Source organism: Lepus europaeus, chromosome 18 (assembly GCF_033115175.1).
Source record: "Lepus europaeus isolate LE1 chromosome 18, mLepTim1.pri, whole genome shotgun sequence".
NCBI lineage: Eukaryota > Metazoa > Chordata > Mammalia > Lagomorpha > Leporidae > Lepus > Lepus europaeus.
The window spans coordinates 19,611,311-19,625,420 of NC_084844.1; the positions used below are offsets into that span (position 1 = coordinate 19,611,311).

General features: G+C 58.5%; 1 protein-coding gene and 1 non-coding gene across 2 annotated transcripts; one reads left to right on the forward strand and one right to left on the reverse strand.

Annotated features, from left to right (window-relative positions):
• Positions 1–2,399: 2,399 nt before the first annotated feature.
• ARL4D (ADP ribosylation factor like GTPase 4D) lies at positions 2,400–4,159 on the reverse strand. Its single transcript, XM_062174917.1, has 2 exons — positions 4,035–4,159; positions 2,400–3,632 (listed from the first exon to the last, which is right to left on the reverse strand). Exon 2 carries the CDS (start codon positions 3,567–3,569, stop codon positions 2,967–2,969), a length of 603 nt encoding a protein of 200 aa, XP_062030901.1. The 5' UTR covers positions 3,570–3,632; positions 4,035–4,159; the 3' UTR covers positions 2,400–2,966.
• An 8,981-nt stretch (positions 4,160–13,140) lies between these two features.
• Positions 13,141–13,331, forward strand: LOC133747422 (U2 spliceosomal RNA). The gene has a single exon (XR_009864370.1). It is a non-coding gene; the product is annotated as a U2 spliceosomal RNA (small nuclear RNA).
• The last annotated feature ends 779 nt before the right edge of the window (positions 13,332–14,110 follow it).

Below are 14,110 nucleotides of genomic sequence, written 5' to 3' on the forward strand. Positions count from 1 at the left end.
GAGGAGGGCCCACACATCCACCCACAAACTCCCCTGCAGGTGGCCTTGGACATGGGGCGTGGCCACAGACTGCCCAGCACTGCCAGCAAGTGCTGGCCTGGGCCTCTGCGCTGCTTTATTTCCCGTGCTGCCCTTGCACAGCCCACCGGCCCCGATGAAAAGCTGGCCTGGGCTGGAGAGCAGGCTGTCCTGCATGCTCCTACCGCCTCGGCAGAGCCCAGCTGGCCAGGCCCCAGGGAGGTGCCCATCTCAAGAAAAGCATGGAGCACCACATTATCAGTGCAAAGGCGGGGTGGGGACTTCTGGCCAGATTAGAAGCCAGAGCTCTGCAGGCCTTGGAGATAAAGTTCCCCCTCCCCAGGAAGGAGAAGCAGCAATGGAAAGCTGGTCTTTAATCTAATCAAGGGGAGGGCGAGGCTGGGCGAGCAGTCGGAGCTCTGGGATGCCGCACTTGCTCCCTGTCTCCTGCATCCCACTGCCTGCCCTGGGAGTACAGAGAGCTGGCCTAGGAGGAAGGAACTGAGTGCAGCACTAGGTGCTGTGTGTCCTCGGGCACGACGCTGCCCTCTCTGGACCTCGGGACTTCTTCCGGTCCTCTTTCTTGTTTTAAATCTACTTAGTAACTTTCATTTATGTGTTTCCATTTTATTTGTAGAGAGATGGAGAGACAAAGATATCTCCCACCTGCTGGTTCACTCCCTGGATGCCTACAATATCCAGGGCTATGCCAAGCCAAAGCTAGGAGCCAGGAACTCAATCCAGGTCTCCATATGGGTGCCAGCCATGAGCCATGCCCACTGCTGCCCCGGATGGGAAGCACAGTGGCAGTGTGGCATGTGGGCTCCCCAAGATGTGCCAAACACCTGCTCCCCTTTTTTCCTTTAAGATTTACTTATTTGAAAGTCAGAGTTATGGGGGCAGGGGTGGCAGGGCGGGGAGAGAAAGATGGATCCATCTTCTGGTTCACCCCTAAATGGCTGAAACGGCCAGGGCGGGGCTGGGCCAGGCCAAAGCCAGAGCTTCTGCTAGGTCTCCCTTGCCGGGGAGGGAGCAGTTGGGCCATCTTCCGCTGCTTCCCCAGGCACGTTAGCAGGGAGCTGGATCAGAAGTGGAGCAGCCAGGACTCGAACTGGCGCCCATATGGAATGTAGGCAGAGGCTTAACCTGTTACACCACAACACCAGATCCTCCTACCTCCCATTCCCTTCTCTCTTCCTTAAGCACACACTGCATAGGGAGGACTGGGGAGGGCACAGGTAAGGGGGGACCACTGTCATCCTTGCCCTCATGGGGAGGGGTTCCAGGAAGGGAAGGCCTAAGGGGAAAATGGCATCCACATGGACTTCACATTGCAACCTGTGCAAGGCCGGGGGTGACGGGGGTGACGGGGGTGGGCGGGTGGGGGGCTGGCTGCCACCAGCTCCCCCCTCTTCCCTAGCCACCCATAGACCACCACACCTGGGGGCTAGGGCACAGGGGAGCAGAAGATGCCAGTTCTAAGATATGGAGCCAGAACCAGGAGCCCCTCTGGTACGGCTAGGGGGTGGGGGTGCAGAGACCTATCTCCCAGGTGACTAGAAATGCAGAAAACGTGTCCTGGGAGATTTTGAAGCAAAAGAACTGAAGTGGGGTGAGGAGGAAAGATCTCCCCAGCAGGTGGAAGGTCTTTCTGGCCAGGCCCTCCCCAGCCTTAGACCAGAGCCTTGGTCTCTTCCTGGGCTGCAGGACTCCATGGGAGGGCTGAGTCACAGGTGTGTGGGGGCAGGGGCGCAGGTAGTCCACGTCTCCAGCAGAACCAGCCCAGCAGCTCTGTGTCAAACAGGCCCCAGCACTGACGCACACTGGGCACCCTTCCGGATCAATGCACACCCACCCCCGTCCTGCCAGCCGCAGGGACCTGGTTGGAACAAACCGGAATGGGCTCAGGTTCAGCATACAGCAGAGCTCAGCTTCTGACAGCCTGGGAGAAGGCAGCAAGTTCCTCGGGAAGCCTCCCCCAGGAGGGGGGTTGCGAGCACCCTCTGCCTCCCTGGGTGCTTTATCGGGTGATGAAACCCCGGGGACTCTCAACCCGCTCTGGGACTGGGAGGGGCTTGGTTCCGACCCAGCACTCCCAGGCAGGAAGCCCAGGAGGACCTAACTGTTCGACATTGTCAGACACGGCTGGCGCTGGTGGGCAGCAGGTACCCAGCGAGGGTACTCCAGCCCTTTTCTTCATCCTGAGACAACTAACACAGTGACCTAGGTCTTCCCAGTGCTGGCTCAGCAGGTGTGCCGGGAGGGAGAGCTCCTCCCACTGAAGTGACACGCAGCTTCAAGTGTCCTCCCTGGCCCATCTAGAAACCCTGGGCTACCCCAGGTGTAGATGAGGAGACAGGAAAAGGCCAAACACTAGGGAATACAGCATAATCAGTCTTTAATAACTTACAGGCAAATGCTAAAAACAGTCAACAGGAATAACACCGAGGACGCACTCAGCTTATAAAAAGGGTTGTGGGTCTACAAACGTGGGCAGGGGTTCTCGGCACTTCACAGACACAAAAATAAAGACTGTGGTGACTGCTGCGTCCTCGAGCAGCAGCCTGGGGACACTGTGCCGCTGGGGGGGAAGTGGGGTGGGGAGGTAATTAGCATCCATCCCCACGCAGTCTCCCAGCAATGTCCGTCCCCTCAAAACACAGCCAACGGAAAAGCCAGAGAAGAGAAAGGAGAAACAGGGTCGAGGTAGAGTCGCAGCCTCCGTTCAGGCCTCCACGGTCTGCAGCCCCCACTTCTCCGGAGGCAAGGATGAGGGAGCGACGCATCTCCCAGTCCCTGCTGCAACACGGCACCAAGACAGGGTCCCCCCGCTCCTCTGTCCCTCACTGAGGCACGCAGGTCCTGCACCCCCAGCTACCTGAGCAGCCACAGGCTCCACTTGCTGTCCAAGTACAGACCCCTACCAGGTGGGGCGCGGTGGCCCCAGGTCACCGCCTCTTCTTGCCCGCCCGGGAGGCCTTCTTCCTTTTGAGGATCATCTCGTACAAGCGCTCCAGGCCCGGCTGCAGGCCCAGCCCGTCCACTGCGCTGCAGCCCTGCACATGCGTGAGCGTGGCAGCTCCCAGCTCCCGGACCGCCAGTCTCTTCTCCACCTCAGCCGCACTGAGCGCCCCGGGCTGGTCCTGCTTGTTGGCCAGCACCAGCACCGGCACCCCCTGGTTGTCCGAGGCCCGGCTGATCCGGTGGAGCTCCACCTTGGCCTCCTCCAGCCGCTCGGCCTCGGCAGCGTCCACCACAAACACCAGCCCGTCAGTCCGGCGGGTGTAGGAGCGCCACAGCGGCCGCAGCTTCTCCTGGCCCCCCACGTCCCACACTTGGAAGGTGATGCCACGGGACCCCCCCAGGGGCACCCGGATCTTCTCCGTGTTGAAGCCTTTGGTGGGGACACTCTGGACAAACTCCTTGAACTTGAGTCGGTAAAGGAGGGAGGTCTTTCCGGCAGAGTCCAGCCCGACGACCACAACGTGCAGGGCCTGGAAGTGGGGCAGGAAGGAGGCAGTGGGCGCCATCTCCGTCAAGTGGTTCCCCATCGTGGGCGAGGAAGCGCCGCGGGTCTCCGTAGGGGTGGGGCGGAGGAAGCACACCTGGGTTACCTGAGCAGGGAAAGGTCACCGGAGGAAGGGGAGAGGTTAAATGATAAACACGAAATTCGCAGCTGGCGAGCCTTCCTTTTTGTTTAAAGCAAGCACCTGCGGGTGTAACAGAGGCGCTCTCCCCTCGCGGGGGGCCCGGGGCCACGCGGAGGTGGCAAGGTGCGACCCTGCCTAGGTCGGCTTCCATAGCCTCTTGTGCGGCGACCAGTGTGTGGGAAGAGAGACACCCTCCGGGAGGGGGAAGTCGGGCAGGGCCCCCAGACTAACAGTCGGGGTGCACAGCCGCTCAAGTCCCGCTCCCCCGCTCTCCGCGCGTGCGGACCGTCCACACGCCCCTCCGCAAGCCGCGACCTCCCCCCTCGCTGGGGCCCGCACACGGCACCACCCGCACAGGCCCCTTACCTCGCGTCAGCCGCTCTCCCCGCGCCAGACGCCGCAGCCGCCGCCGTCTGCAGCCTGCAGCCTGCAGCCAGCACCTAGCACCTAGCACCTAGCACCTAGCGCCCAGCACCCGGCGGCCGACTCACCTCCCGCCGACTCTGCGGCCCGGGCCTGGGGCTCGGCCCTAAAAACCCCGCGTGACGTCAGGCGGCGCGAGCCAATCAGCGGCCCCGCGGCGGCGGGGCGGGGCGTGGAGTTCGCAGCGGCGTAGCCCGGACTGCGCGGGGCTGTGCACGCTAGTTGTGTTGGTGGCGGCTTTATTTGATCTTTTCTAGCACATTCTAACATTTGGAATTAGGCTCCGAATTTCACCAGATATGGAAAGTGCGCGCGTGGCAGCGCTGGTCTCGGGGGACAGCGGGCAACCCCCGCCAGGCGTGCCCAGCGCCGAAGGGTCCTCCTCCGTTACCTAGAACCCAGAAAACAGCTGCTTCGCGGGGCTCATTCCCTCCACCCCTGCTGTCTCACAGCAGCCTGCTAGGGACTGGTGTCCTCCACGCATGGGAAAGAAAGTTCCCAAGGGTTCGTTGACTTGTCTGAGGTCCGAGCTGGCGAGGGCACGGCTGAGAGGGGCCTGTCCGAATGCGGCGCCTGTGCGTCCTGCGTCATCAGTTATCGGGCTAGGCAGCCACACTAGAAACACTTCCATTAGGCCAGCAGCACACATCCTGCGCCGGGGCCTCGCCTGTTAAAATACACCGAGAAGGGCAGGGTTCTGTGTCTGGCCACACACCCTCACGCCACTGAGTCTGCACGAGCCGCAGTCTGTGGGAATTCAGAAGACGCCTGGCCTCAGAGCGCCCAAAATCGGTAGTAGGTAGAGCTGGGGGGAGGGGAGAGCCAAAGAAAACGAAATTGTAACTCTGATATTTCTCCCGGGGCTGGATTTTTTGTTTATTATGTAAGTCAGTGTTAACCTTCTTTTTTTTTTTTTAAAAGATTGATTGATTGATTTGAAAGGCTGAGACAGAGAGAGAGAAGTCTTCCATCCTCTGGTTCACTCCCCAAGTGGCCACAAAGGCCAGAGCTGGGCTGATCCAAAGCCAGAAGCTTCTTCCAGGTCTCCCACGTGGGTGCAAAGGCTCAAGAACTTGGGTCATCCTCCACTGCTTTCCCAGGCCATAGCAGAGAGCTGGATCAGAAGTGGAGCATCCAGGTCTCGAACCAGCATCCATATGGGATGCCAGCACCGCAGGCAGCAGCTTTACTCGCTACACCATGGCGCCGGCCTCTGCATTGACCTTTTCAGAGGCTTTATGTAAGGGAGATTGGAAAACGGGAGGGGGAAGTCACTGCCAGACAGCATGGCCTGGCCCTTTCCTGCCCACCTGTGCCCACCCCAATCAAGTGCTGGTAAGTCGGTCCCCAGCTGCCTGGACCAGCACACCTTACCACCTCCTTCTTCCCCTCCCCACCACAGAACCACTCGCCTGATTTCCCCAGCAGTGCAGGCAACCTCCCTGAATCCTTGAAGACCTCATGAAATCAGTCGAGATCAAGGCCTTAGGAAATTCGTTGGCTCTGCCCCCAGGTTGGGGTGTGCCAGGTTCCAGCAGCAGCAGCCGCCGAGGCTGGAGGTGGAGCTGCGCGTGGTGGAGTTAAGAGAGGAGCGGTCAGAACAGGCCAGCGCTTTGGGAAGCACCACCGTGCGGAGTGGCCACCACAGGCCACACTCCGGTCTGGGAACTTTGCAAGGCTTTCCCCTTTTCCTTACACAGCTCAAGCCCATGAAGTAAGTGCGGCAAGTCTAAAAAAAGAAGAAACTGTTGCACAGAAAGGTTAGGTCGTTTGTCCAAGATCGCCCAGCTGGACGCCGGCCAAAGCTGGCTCGGAACAAATGTCACAGGACAGCAAAGCTGCAGACACACAGATGGGTTTGTGTCTTCTGCAGCCTTTCAAGCCGCCTTCCCATCTCTCCTACGCTATCTCTCGGGATTCACACCCTAGATGGAACTTGGCACTTAGCTGATGGAGGAGAGGAAACTGCCCCACTCCGCCCTTCATCTTTTGTGTTGCCCAGGGAAGGTGTTGAACAAATGGTGGGGAGCAGGCGGGGAGGGGAGGGCACAGGAAGGGCCCAGCGTGTCCAGGTAGCACCAGACTGTGGGCCCGCCCCGACCCCCCGCCACCGTTCCTGAGCCGCCTCCTTTCCGGCACACTCACCTCCGCAGCCCAGGTCCTAGGCCCTGAGGGATGTGCTGCAGGAACATTCAGACACGTGTGTGTGAGCCGTCCTGCGGTGCACCTGCTGCGTGCTGGGCCCGAGTCTGAGAGGTTCCGGCCAGACAGCCCTGAGCGAAAGGGGCAAGCACCTGCCCTTGCGTTTATGCCAGAACGGGCGCGGAGGAAGCTGGTAATGAGGAGAGCGCATGATTTCAGGATCAGGCGTTTGGCTTGGGGCGAAGACGCCAGCTGGGACGCCGCCATCCTATTATCAGGGTCCTGGCTTCACTCCTGGCTCCAGCTTCCTGCCGATGTGCACCCTGGGAGGCAGCAGGTGCTGCTCAAGTCCTTTGCTCCTGCCACCCACACGAGAAACCTGGGTTGAGTTCTCGGCTCCTGACTTCAGCTTGGTCCAGTTCCTGCCTGTTGTGGACATTTGAGGATTGAACTAGCAGATGGGAGATCTCTCTCTCTCTCTCACTCTCACTCTCGCTCTCTCTCTCTCCCATAAAGAAAGGAAGTTCCCACCAGAAGAAGATAACTTCAGAAGGCAGCATGTGTCATGAAGGAGAAGGAAGCATGGCGGGGTGGCGAGGGAACTATCTTAGATGGAGGGGTGGGTGCTCAGAGGGCCGCTCAGAGGTGACATTAGAACCCGTGTGCAGTGACAAGTCGGATAAGTGTCCCAGAGAGAGATGGACAGGCTCCCTAGGAGCTCACTGCTCTTCCCATTGACCACCCCACCTGGACCAGATCCAGCGGCCGGGTGTGTCCTTTTTCTTTTTCTTTCTTTCTTTTTTTTTTTTTTTTTTTTTTGACAGGCAGAGTGGACAGTGAGAGAGAGAGACAGAGAGAAAGGTCTTCCTTTGCCATTGGTTCACCCTCCAATGGCCGCCGCGGTTGGCGCGCTGCGGCCGGCGCACCGCGCTGTTCCGATGGCAGGAGCCAGGTGCTTCTCCTGGTCTCCCATGGGGTGCAGGGCCCAAGGACTTGGGCCATCCTCCACTACACTCCCTGGCCACAGCAGAGAGCTGGCCTGGAAGAGGGGCATCCGGGACAGGACCGGTGCCCTGACCGGGACTAGAACCCGGTGTGCCGGCACCGCAAGGCGGAGGATTAGCCTAGTGAGCCGCGGCGCCGGCCGGGTGTGTCCTTTTTCTTGCTCAGTGCCGTCTCCCCATCAGGCCGAGCCCTCCAGGACAGGAGCTGGGTCTTCTCACCTGCCACTCCACAGCAGCTGACACCGTGCCTGGCTCATCAGCCAGGACATTGTGTGCGCACTAATGAATGTGTGCTGGAATGACTGGATGTACGTAGGAGACTGGTCTGGGCTCTAAGCCTCCACTGTTTGCCTCGAGTCTCCCAGATTCCCAGCCCGGGGGTCTTGCTGATCCTGGGCTGCCCAGGAAGGCCCCAAAGCCCTGCCTGTCCATTCTCAGGCCTTTTTGGGGAAAAGAACAAGTGATGGACAGGCTGATCCAGTGAGAGAGAGGCCCCCTGGAGGCCCGGGGCATGCTGACACCCTGGGGGGAGGTCAGTGTGAGCCCTGGCCCTCACTGGTGACTGGAAAAGTCACAACCCCTGGGGACCCTCGCTCTGCCCCCTCAGCACGTCCTGAGGGGCGAGGATGAGTCTAAGCCCGTGCCCTGGAGTGAGGCGGGGCATAGGATGCGTGGGGCTCCCTGAGACAGACGTCCTAGTCTGTGCAGCGCCCTCGTCGTGACCAGAAAGGGGCTGTGCTGTGCCCGTGACAGCCAAGGAGCAACTGTCAGCTTGCAAATCACAAAGATCCATTTTTCAAAGATCAGTTGAATAAAGTGGAGAAAACACTACCTGTATCTAAGAATGCACGTGGGAAACAGTGTGGCAAAGAGTCTGTGGGTAGCCCACTTGCCAACCGGGAGCCCAAACCCGAGGCGGGGACAGAGCCAAAGGCTGCAGGTGGGCAGGTGCTGCCCCCTGGTGGATGTGCTTGTCACTGCCTAATTCCCGAAGAACCTTGGAGGAGTAGGAGGTGAAGTTCAGATTCCTTTGCCCCCTTCTCAAATAATCCTTTCAGACAGGGCCTTTCCTATGCTTTGACGTTGGGGACGGAAAATGCGCCGTCTTCAAGTTCCCCTCCAGCAGCGTGGGGACGGTTCTGAAGAGTTCTGCTGCAGTGTCGCAGGATGTCCGCGTGGGCCAGGTGGTCCAGCACAGGAGGCCCGAGCTGGGCAGGGCCCCGACTGTTGCAGTGGAATTGAGACGGCCAAGGGAGCAGCAAGGGGAAGGGGCTGTGACAGCGTCATGGGCATCTCCACAGTCAAGGCTGGCACGAGCTGAAGGAGATGGAGAAGCAGTGTAGGCGGGTAGAGGACAACTCCAAGACTAAAGTACCACACGACTGGGGCCGGCGCTGTGGTGTAGCAGGTGACACAGCCGCCTGCAGTGCCGGCATCACACTTGGGCGCCAGTTGGAGTTTCGGCTGCTCCACTTCCCATCCAGCATCCTGCTAATGTGCCTGGGAAAGCAGTGGAGGATGGTCCAAGTGCTTGGGCCCCTGCACGCACATGGGAGACCTGGAAGAAGCTCCTGGCTCCTGGTTTTTGGCCTGGCCCAGGCCCGGCTGTTGCAGCCATTTAGGGAGTGAACCAGCAGATGGAAGATCGATCTCTCTCTCTCTCTCTCTCTGTAAGTCTTCCTTTCAAAATAAATAAAACAAATCTTTAAAAAAGAACACAGCAAAACTGCAATGCCTGACACCCAGGAAAGCAAGCACTTGGGGAGGAAAGGGGAGTGGCTTTCAGCATCCGAGCGCTGGGAAGCCAGAGGGCATTGGGACAGCAGGGCTGGCTGCAGAACGGGGCTGGGGGTTCGGGCATCTCAACAGCGGTGTCCGCGTAAGAAAGAGATCAAAGGCTGAAGCAGTGTGGGGGACTTGAGGGGACCGAGGGAGCCAGCAGAGAGGCTGGAGGAGAGCCTTCAGTGACCCTGCAGACAGCCTGTGGGAGTCCACCCTGGGAACTCCCCAGCGGCAAAGCAGGTGAAGCCACCACCTGCAACACCGGCTTCCCATAGGAGCACCAGTTCCAATCCTGGATCCTCCACTTCCCATCCGGTGGAAGATGGTCCAAGTCCTTGGGCTCCTGCGCCCACGTGGGAGACCTGGATGGAGTTTCCACTCCTGGCTTCAGATTGGCCCAGCCCTGATTGTTGCCACCATTTGGGGAGTGAGCCAACAGATGAAGAATCTCTGCATCCATCTCTCCCTCTAGGTAACTATGCCTTTCAAATAAACAAATCTTTATTTGAAAGGAAGAGTTAGAGAGAGAAGGAGAGAGAGTCAGAGAGCTCCTCCACCCACTGGTTCACTCCCCAAATGGCTGCAACAGCCAGGGCTGGGCCAATCTGAAGCCAGGAGCTTCATCCAGGTCTTCTGATCCAGCTCCCTGCTAATGCACCTGGGAAAACAGGAGAAGATGGCCCAAGTCCTTGGGCCCCTGCACCCCCATGGGAGACCAGGAAGACGCTCCTGGCTCCTGGATCCAGCCTGGCCCAGTCCTGGGCATTTCGGCCATTTCAGGAGTGAACCAGAGGATGGAACTTCCTCTCTCGCTCTCTCTCTCCCCTCTCTCCTCTTTCTCTCCCTGTCTTTGTCACTATGCCTTTCTTTCTTTGTTTTTTCTTTGTTTGTTTGTTTTTTGCCAGGCAGAGTTAGACAGTGAGAGAGAGAGACAGAGACAGAGAGTTGCAAACAGTGAGAGACAGAGAGAAAGGTCTTCCTTTTTCCGTTGGCTGCGCCGATCTGAAGCCAGGAGCCAAGTACTTCCTCCCGGTCTCCCATGCGGGTGCAGGGCCCAAGCATTTGGGCCATCCTCCACTGCCCTCCTGGGACACAGCAGAGAGCTGGACTGGAAGAGGAGCAATCGGGACTAGTACCCGGTGCCCTTTATTTAAAAAAAAAAAAAAAAGGTTTATTTATTTGAGAGGCAGAGTTACAATTACATAGAGAAGGAGAAAGGTCTTCCACCCACTGGTTCACTCCCCAAATGGTCACAACGGCCGGAGTTGGGCCAATCCAAAGACAGGAGCCAGGAGATTCCGCCCAGCCTCTCACACAGATGCAGGGGCCCAAGGACTTGGGCCATCTTCTGCTGCTTTCCCAGGCCATAGCAGAGAGCTGGATTGGAAGTGGAGCAGCCAGGACTTGAACCGGCGCCCATATGAGATGCCGGCACTGCAGGCGGCAGCTTTACGTGCTACACCATAGCACCAGCCCTCCCCCAACCTTGGCCGTGGCTTCTTAACTGCTATGTCGAATGCCTGACCAAAGATACAGTTTCCTGAAAATGTTTAACATAAGATGCATATCTCTTTTACAGATGTGAACTGGCTTTGCTAGCAGGCACATCACAGATTCCCATATGCTTGGCATCTCCATGTGTGCCCTCGGCCCGCGGGGTAATCAACTAGGACATGAGGAGGGCAGACCTGAATGGAGAGACAAACCAGCCACGAGAAGGGAGACCAAGACAGTATTCTGATCAAGGTCCCACTTTATTGGAGAAGGAGGCAGCTTCTACGGTACAAGGCAAGGATTGTAACATTCGAGGGCAAGCAGGTGTCATCTCACAACATAATTCAAAGGAATAATTTCACAGGAATCAGAATCAATTTGAGAAAGGGAGTTACAGCGAGGTCTCACAGCTAGCAGACATGCTTATCAAGGTACAAGAAAGAGCACTGAAGCCAGATGGCCAGGCGCTAACCACATCAGTGAGCTGTACACATGGAATTTTCTAGTGAATCCTCCTTACAGGAATACAGTTGAAGGTTATTCTAAACAAAGGCCTACACAGGGAACCCAGCACAGTGGCTCCCAACACATGTGTGGCTCCCAAGGGCCCTAACTAGAGAGGCGCTAGCATTACCTCCATTTTACACTTCTAAACACAAGACTCCGTGTGGCTAACAGGCTGCTTGGGATCAAACCTTGACCTTGCTGTATTTGCTATGTGACCTTAGGCAAGGTGTTTGGCCGGTCTGAGCTGTGACAGTCTGGCCCACTAGAAATGTGTGTCACTTACGTTACTGTAAGCTTTTTAACAGTCACATTTTAAAAGAAACAGGTAAAATCAAATTTGCATTTTATTTAGTTCAGTGTATCCCAAATTTCACTTCAGCATCTAACCAATGTAAGAACCTTTAATGAAACATTTTCTACCGTTTTGGATTCACACACCATGTGTACTTCACATTCAGCGCAGGCAGAACCAACCCCATGTCCAGGCCCAGTAGCTGCCTGGCTGGCCACACCCACCCAGTTTGGATGACAAAAGTCAATAGAATGGAGATAGCAATAACCAGGGGAGGATGGGTCTGGAATAACTGAAACATTAGCCTTGAGCAAAAATTTAAAAAATAATTAAGTATGTTTACGAATATAAGCACCCAATCAGAAAGCCTCTTGATAAGAAAAATGCGTTGGATTAAAGTACAATTTATGGGCCGGCGCCATGGCTTAACTGGCTAATCCTCCGCCTTGCGGCGCCGGCACACCGGGTTCTAGTCCTGGTTGGGGTGCCGGATTCTATCCCTGTTGCCCCTCTTCCAGGCCAGCTCTCTGCTATGGCCCGGGAAGGCAGTGGAGGATGGCCCAAGTGCTTGGGCCCTGCACCCGCATGGGAGACCAGGAGAAGCACCTGGCTCCTGGCTTCGGATCAGCGAGATACGCCAGCCGCAGCGGCCATTGGAGGGTGAACCAACAGCAAAAAGGAAGACCTTTCTGTCTCTCTCTCTCACTGTCCACTCTGCTTGTCAAAAAAAAAAAAAAAAGTACTATTTATGAATTCCTGAAGGGTTCCGAGGGCGCGTCCTTAAATTCGGCCCTGCAGGACTCGCCTCGGCCTGGCCCTGGCCCCGGGTGCTGACAACAGGCGCCCGGACCCCGGACCCCACGGGACAGGCGAGGTCAGCCCAGGGCGCGGCTCGGTCCGATCCCCCCCCCCCCCCCCCCCCCCGGCGCTCGGACTTCGCGTCCCGCAGGGCAAACGCGCCCGAGTTCCCACGTCGCGAGGGGTAGCTCATTGCCTCCCCAGACCGAGTGAAAGAAAGAGGAGCTCCCCACGGAGGGAGGGGAAGCCTGCCCCGCCCCCGCAAGCGGCTCCCCGCACAGCCGCCCCCCCCCACTGCACGGACGCCGCCCCCGCACAGCTCCCGTCCCCCGCACAGCTCCCGCCCCCCGCACAGCTCCCGTCCTCCGCACAGCTCCCGCCCCCCGCACAGCTCCCGTCCCCCGCACAGCTCCCGTCCCCCGCACAGCTCCGCCCCCCGCACAGCTCCCGCCCCCCGCACAGCTCCCGTCCTCCGCACAGCCGCGTCACCACGCACAGCTCACGTCCCCCGCACAGCTCCGCCCCCCGCACAGCTCCCGTCCCCCCCGCACAGCTCCCGCCCCCCGCACAGCTCCCGTCCCCCGCACGGACGCCGCCCCCCGCACGGCCGCCATCCCCTGCACCGACGCTGTCGCCCGCACAGCCGAGTCCCCGCCCCTCGCGCCGGCCAGCCCCCCGCCCCCAGCTCTGTCTTTTGGTTCGCGCGCCACCGAACCGCGACGCGGTCGGAGCCAGAGCCGGGCGGCGGCAGAGCTGGGCCCTCTCGTGGTAGCCACGCCTCCTCGCGTCAGGGGCGGAGCATGCAAATGCGATGTGGCTGTTCAGCCCGGGAATGCCGGGAGAAGCGGGGCTGTGACATTTCTCGTAGAAAAACAGGAAGAGTAGGCAGTGTGCCCAGGCGCCCAAGGATGCCCAAGAAGCCTGTCAGGGACGCGAAGGAAAAGGGGCGCGCCGTGAGGGCTGGGGTGGTGACCGCGAGCTGAAGGTGTGTGACGGGCGGCCTGGCGGAGCGCGGGCGGCAGGGCCCGGCATCGCTTCTCGGCCTTTTGGCTAAGATCAAGTGTAGTATCTGTTCTTATCAGTTTAATATCTGATACGTCCTCTATCCGAGGACAATATATTAAATGGATTTTTGGAGCCGGGAGTTGGAATAGGAGCTTGCTCCGTCCACTCCGCGCATCGACCCGGTATTGCAGTACCTCCGGGCACGGTGCACCCCCTCGGGGGATGTGAAGTCTGTGCTAAAAACAGAATTGCGCTGTGTTCGCTACCTGTGACTCGTGCTGTACCTGGAGGAGCGCTTTTGTTGCATCTGACATCCTTCTCAACTTACAGGTGGAAGGCAACTTCAGGTCCTGCTGTACAGTGAGGGTCCCGTAGGGAGACAGGCCCAAGTCCTCAAACAGGAAGTAAGTAATCCTTCACTGTTTATTGACTTCCGGGGTGTAAAGCCCAGGGGAATTTTCATCCAAGTGCCTGTACCCCGAACAATGGAGGGGCATTTTCTTGTCTATGGTTTTAGCTCTTTCTTTTAACGTTGTTTATTTGAAGGCAGGGTTACAGAGAAAAGGGTCTTCCCTCTGCTGCTTCACTCCCTAGATGGCCGCAACAACCAGAGCTGGGTCCATTCTGGGCCAGGAGCTTCTTCTGGGTCTCCCACGCGGTGCCCTAGGGGCCCAAGGGCTTGGGCCAGCTTCCACTGCTTTCCCAGGCTATGGCAGAGAGCTGGATCGGAAGTGGAGCAGCCGGGACAAGGCACCCGCATGGGATGCCGGCGCTGCAGGAAAGGTCATAGTGGAGGACGCTTTGGGGAGCACAGAGCACTAGGTGATTATGAATCCACGACCACCGATCGGAAATGTCCAGTTGCTGGGTGGTGCTGGATGGAGCAGGTCAAGCTGCCGACCACGATGCTGGCACCTATACAGGCCTGGGTTCTGGGGCTGCTCCACTTCCCTGCTAATGGCCTGGGAAAGCAGCAGAGGATGGCCCAGGTGCTT

Bases quoted from the DNA above. Each gene is read 5' to 3' on its own strand.
- ARL4D (XM_062174917.1), bottom strand. From the start codon at position 3,569: ATGGGGAACCACTTGACGGAGATGGCGCCCACTGCCTCCTTCCTGCCC.